Consider the following 5,754-nt stretch of genomic DNA (forward strand, 5'->3'; position numbering starts at 1 on the left):
CCCCCCGCCATAACTTGACCGGGTACGAATTGTGGTTTCAACGTTTCTACAAAACCTGTCTGGATTACAGAAAGGGAAAAGAGTAAGATACATTTGCGTTTTGTACCGTTGGGTGTTCTTTTTATTATCGCATGAAAGAATTGTGTCGCCAAAGAGTTTCTTCAAAGTCCTCTGGACCTGTGTACCTGTGCTTGAAACGCATATACACACTAGGTATAACTAAACGGTATATGAATGGCGCAAACAAAGATAACGTAATTATTCTCAAAATGCGGCAATGAAAAAAACACCCCACATTTCCTATATATGAGAATCCGTATATGATGTTACGATAATGCCGTTGTTTCTGTATTTACAATCGGATATTATCAAATTAGTCTGTTTCATGGTGATAAATGAGAGATTAGTTGCAATAGCAAAACACCAACAAGCTACACCGAAACTTCTATTAGTACTAACGAATATATAGAGGAAGATCCAGTTGATGAGTTGAATCGTGTTATGTGATACATTTACACAGGATATAACTAAAGTCAGAGCATTGATACTATCTTATCTATTAGGTCCTAACGACTTACACATGTGTTTATTTGCATAACCCCGTTAACCTTTGACAAATATAACTCTGAAAAAATTACTGATCAGGCAAAGCTACACCTCGAAGACATAAAACCCATCCGTGCTAAATGTTAGTATTATTATAAGCTTGTAACATAAACACGAGGAGAATTCAATTCCTAACTATGGAAGAACGAGGCGATGCAGAACATCCTTTCCCATTGTGTGTATCGTAAACTATCGAAGCATCATAGAACTCAGTTAATGAAGCTGATGTATAATTAAACACAATGATATGCAATGATATATAAAACAAAATTAAAGGTCCTATTCTGTAATTTTTAACGATATTATTTTACAATTGTCGTTAGTAAACAATTTTTCCTTTTCTATAAATGATAATTGTTATTCACTAATAATAAAATAATAAAATTGTCATAAACTCAACATCTCTCTGCAGGGTACGCATTATGGAATTATTCGAATGGATTCCGATCGGAATTATTCGATTATTAACTAGATTTTTATTGTATTTTCTAGGGAAAACGAAATAATTCCGATTAGAATCTATTCCGACTTATTTCATGATAAGTGCCCGGTTGTTAAATTTACAACAATTTCGTCGCTATTTTATTGTTATAGAATAAGAAAGTTTTTTTACTAATGACAATAGTTCAATAATATTGTTAAGGATTACGGAATATGACCTTATATATATAAATACGTCATTAATAAATTGATAATCCACTAAGGATAAACGGATGTATCCGTTAAAAGTGCAATGACGCTGTTTTTGTTACGAAAAATATGTGTTACGATGCTTTATGATCGACAAACAGCTAGTATGAGAAAGAACAAGATATTAGAAAGGTGATGTATTAAAAAAGTTGAGATATTACAATTAATGAGTATTAATTACATTATTTTGATCATCTTGGGCCTTTGGCTTTTTGCCGGGAGGCGAGCTCGTGCTAGGGGACTTCTGAAACACGTACGTGCATTCCCATATGAATCATTCTATGCCAATGGAATTCTCTGACTCGCTTTTACAAATTTACACTCTTTTTCTTTTAATTTTCGTCGTTAATTTCTACCTTTGTTCAAACAAACTTTCCGGTCAGACGTGCATAATTATATTTAATTGGCCGAGTCACAGAATAGGATTCTTTGCACATGAATATAAGAAACATACAAATACTCAAAAAACCTATAGATTTGAAAATATTTGATCACCTGTTAGTTAGTAAAAAAACGGAAATATATCATAAAAATACAGTAGCTAATTTGTTCACATAGGAATTACATCATTCATCATATGTATGTCATGCCTTAAATCTTCTGAATAACGTTTTTTATAGATAATTTTTTTGCTCTTACTATTTAATTGATATAAATAGTAAGATACATAAAATATATAATGTATAATATACAATATATAGCATATCATGCCATATATTGGTATAAACGTAATTTATATACTAAAACATTACTAATAGTTTTTACAGTTTTTATCACAATTTATAGTACATCTTACCTCAACAAATGAAGCACGTTTCGAAGTCGAAGTTGGCGCTGGGATTAATGACTCGCCGCCGTCTCTACGTTCATGCAATGATCCAGTTAGGCTTTCTGTACTTGGGGCACTTAATAATGTTCTACTTCCAGATAAGGATAATCGAGAACTGTAAAAAATAACACGAATTAATTAACGATTTATATTTAATTAATTATATATTTTTTATATACATTTGCTGTGCTAAGCTGGCCGCAAATTAATCGCGATGGAAACTATAACTTAAACTTATATTATTTAAGTTAAAATAAAGAAATGAAGACATAAAGACCTGCACGTAAAATAATAAAAATCGCAGTAAAAATATTATAACAATATATTCGCATAATTATATGTCCGTAAAAAGTTTTGACAAATTGTGAAAAATATGAAAAAAATATAAATATCTTATGAAAATGCAAATTTAAATTAAATTAATAAATAAAATGTAATAACTTGCAATATTTAGCAATGCAATTTTCGTGTCACGATAACAAGCGCAACAGAAATAAATACGCATATTGTAAAAGCTCCATAACAGGCATATTGGCAACTTGTTTGTGCTTTAAGGCTGCAGAATATTTTAGATACTCAATAGTGGGAGATTGCAGTTGGCATTTTATATAACATAATAATTATGATATAATTGTGATTTTCAAAATGTTTGTATAAGCAGTAAAGATAAAAAAATACACCTTGCTGACATAAATTTCGTTTGCCAAAATTTAGCTTGCAGTAATCTTACCCAGAAAGTTTGTCAGTTTGTTGACGAGTAACATTCGCAGGAGATGTTTTTCTCCGTACACTTTAATGAGCAGCATATAATTATATTTAAGAATTTATTAATTACATACTCGTCTATTCGCCTAATTATTTATATAAGAAATGTCAGAAATTCTAAAGGAAAATAACGAAATAATATTTTTTTTTACGTTTTGATATTATCACAAAACGGAAAACTTACGCTGTAGGCTCATTCCTTCGACGCATACTAATGCTAGCATGAAATTTGCAAAAATAAATAATTTCAAATATTCTTTCTTTTAAATCAATGAATCATACTGAATTCGACAATGAACAGATTACTTTTTAATACAAATCTGGAGACACGAGTGTCTCGGCGCTGATGCTAAGTGCATAAATTATACTCTGTTTAATTCTATTGTACTTTACATTTTAAAAGATGATATATTACTCTAAAGGTGCCATTACTCTATTTATATTTAATTGTAAGGCTAGAATAATCTATTATTTGTAGTACGCTGATAATATTTATAATTTATTGCACTTGTTATAGAAAAATTATACATATTTTTTTAAAATGCTTCTTTTTTAAATCTAATCAAGATTTTTCAATGCAATTTGACATTTAAATTTGACAACTTACCTATTTAATCGACTTCTGGCTCTAGCAGCACTATCATCAGGTGTCGTGGCATTACTACCTGCAGATGGGCTAACTGGTTCAGTCCTATTGCCAGCCTCGTCCAACAGAATAAGTTGCGTTTGGCGCGCAAACATACCATAATTCTCTGGGCACTGTGACAATAGAAATAAACAATATAAATATACTTTACCTTAGTAAGTAAATAAAACTAAGTCTGTTTTTTGTGGCTGAACTAGTTTATATTTTGGAACTTAAAGTGAGATAGGTACATGTTTAATATTTGGGGAAAAAGAGTTCTAGTCCAGCCTAGATGAATAAAAAACAGATCTACTGCTATAAGGACCTTAGCAGAATGGTTGACTTATAATTTTAAGACAGTGTTTTATGATTTAAGTCTTATCTTTAATAACACATAAGTCTGGATCTACAATAGGGTTTTAAGCCTTAAGCCATAAGAAATGGGCGAATCATAGTCGATTATTCCCCTCGGATTCGACTGTAATTGGTCAATTTCTTACAGCTTAAGTCTTAAAACACCTATTGTAGATCCGGACTTACAGTCGAATCCGAGGGGAATAATCGACTGTGATTCGCCCATTTCTTATGGCTTAAGGCTTAAAACTCTATTGTAGATCCGGGGTTACCGAGCGATAATTGTCTTAAGATTATAAGTCAACCTTTCTGCTACAGTCCTAATGCAATCTTGAAAATCTTGAAATATACAGCATAATCCTACTCTAAACAATGTCATCGAATTAACTTCGTTGATTTCATATATGGCAGCTTTTACATTATTCTATACTATTCTAATGTAATACAAGTGACTAAATTCGCTGTAATAGAAACAATATCAATTCTTTTTCAGAGAAATAAATATAATTGTCATTGATCGTATACAAACTTCTATTAAATTCCAATTAACTTAATTAACGGTAATTTATCAAATAATATTTATATTATTTCGTTAATATTAGAATTATCTTTTGTCGTTCGACACTTAAAAAAAAAGAGACATTGGATTATAAAGACAAATTGACGTAATTTTAAATTTTTTTGCTGCAAGTGGAATTAATCGCCGATGATAATCGGAGTTTGATCGAGGTCACCCTTAATAAGTATAGGTATGCTTCTCTGTTGATTTACCTTGAAGTACACCTGCCCCTTGACGCTACCATTGTTCTTTCCTTTCGGTTCGTCGAGTATCACGCCAATCCATTTACCAGTCGCAAACGCCGGATGACCGATGTAGGCGACCACACCTTGACATTCCTTCACAGGAACCTCGACGCGTTGTCCGATTTTGAATGACATCTCTGTATCCGTCAACCGAGATTCGTTCTAAGACAAACGCATTAACCTCTACGCGCGATCCGCGCGATTTCTCTCGATTCCGTGTCAGTCGCCGCTCTACACACAGAGTAATATTTGATTTGACAGGATAAATTGAGTGCCACGAGTTTCTAGATCCTCGAGCTCCAATGAATCTCTCCAAGAGTGTCCAAGAGGACAGGACGTGCCGTCCGCGTCGAAATATTGTCGATGTTATTGATGTTATGCCGTTCCGAATATTCCGAAATCCGATATCACAGTACCGCTACTGCTGTTGACAGAACAACTGTGGACTATTATGACGTCATGATGGTTGTGCACTGCCAGTAAAAAGGGAACATACCAATACATCTGGATTTTCAATCCATAATTCAACCCTTGCAGTTCTTGTTAGCATAGATATACACCACATGCATTTTTAACACTACGATTTTATCTGCAGTTTCGCAAGTCTGTTCGAAAGTTATTCCTTATATCGTGATTTTCTCAATATTTTAACTGTAATTTGGGCTTTTTTATATTTTCCTCTTCAAAAGTCACTCGGAAATTCTCTAAAACTTTTTGTATCCCTAAAAAATTTTCCAGTAAGAAGAAAAAAACCTTCAAATCCTGGTAGAAATTCTACTAAACAATACCACCGACGAGATATTATTAAAGACCGACATCCTTATGGAAGTTCGCGTCCTTGTTAATATTGAAGTGATTAAGAGTAAAAAAACTGATAATATTGTACTAATTTTATGATTTATTAGTTTAGTAGACGTGTTTATCGGTGTAGGTGCATTTAAAACTCAATAATACTCGATTTTTCTTTAAAATTGTGATTTCAATGTTATCGTCAAAGTTCGATTATCAACAGAGATAATAACTGCAGAGAAAAAAATTGTAATTTTTCGGCAATATATAGGATATTATAGCTTTACAAATA

General features: G+C 32.2%; 1 protein-coding gene across 1 annotated transcript in view; it reads right to left on the minus strand.

Moving 5' to 3' along the window:
* The window catches only part of DCTN1-p150 (dynactin subunit 1), a 10,514-nt gene extending 5,293 nt beyond the window's left edge, over positions 1–5,221 (minus strand). The window contains 8 exon segments of the mRNA XM_018455478.1: positions 1–59; positions 1,478–1,540; positions 2,093–2,240; positions 2,856–2,915; positions 3,075–3,107; positions 3,498–3,649; positions 4,641–5,094; positions 5,170–5,221. The exon segment at positions 1–59 is cut by the window's left edge and continues 25 nt beyond it. Of these exon segments, the coding sequence (XP_018310980.1) occupies positions 1–59; positions 1,478–1,540; positions 2,093–2,240; positions 2,856–2,915; positions 3,075–3,107; positions 3,498–3,649; positions 4,641–4,808 (683 nt within the window). The 5' untranslated portion in view covers positions 4,809–5,094; positions 5,170–5,221.
* Between the last annotated feature and the right edge of the window lie 533 nt (positions 5,222–5,754).

This window comes from Mycetomoellerius zeteki, unplaced genomic scaffold (assembly GCF_001594055.1).
Source record: "Mycetomoellerius zeteki isolate Tzet28-1 unplaced genomic scaffold, Tzet1.0 scaffold481, whole genome shotgun sequence".
Taxonomy (NCBI): domain Eukaryota; kingdom Metazoa; phylum Arthropoda; class Insecta; order Hymenoptera; family Formicidae; genus Mycetomoellerius; species Mycetomoellerius zeteki.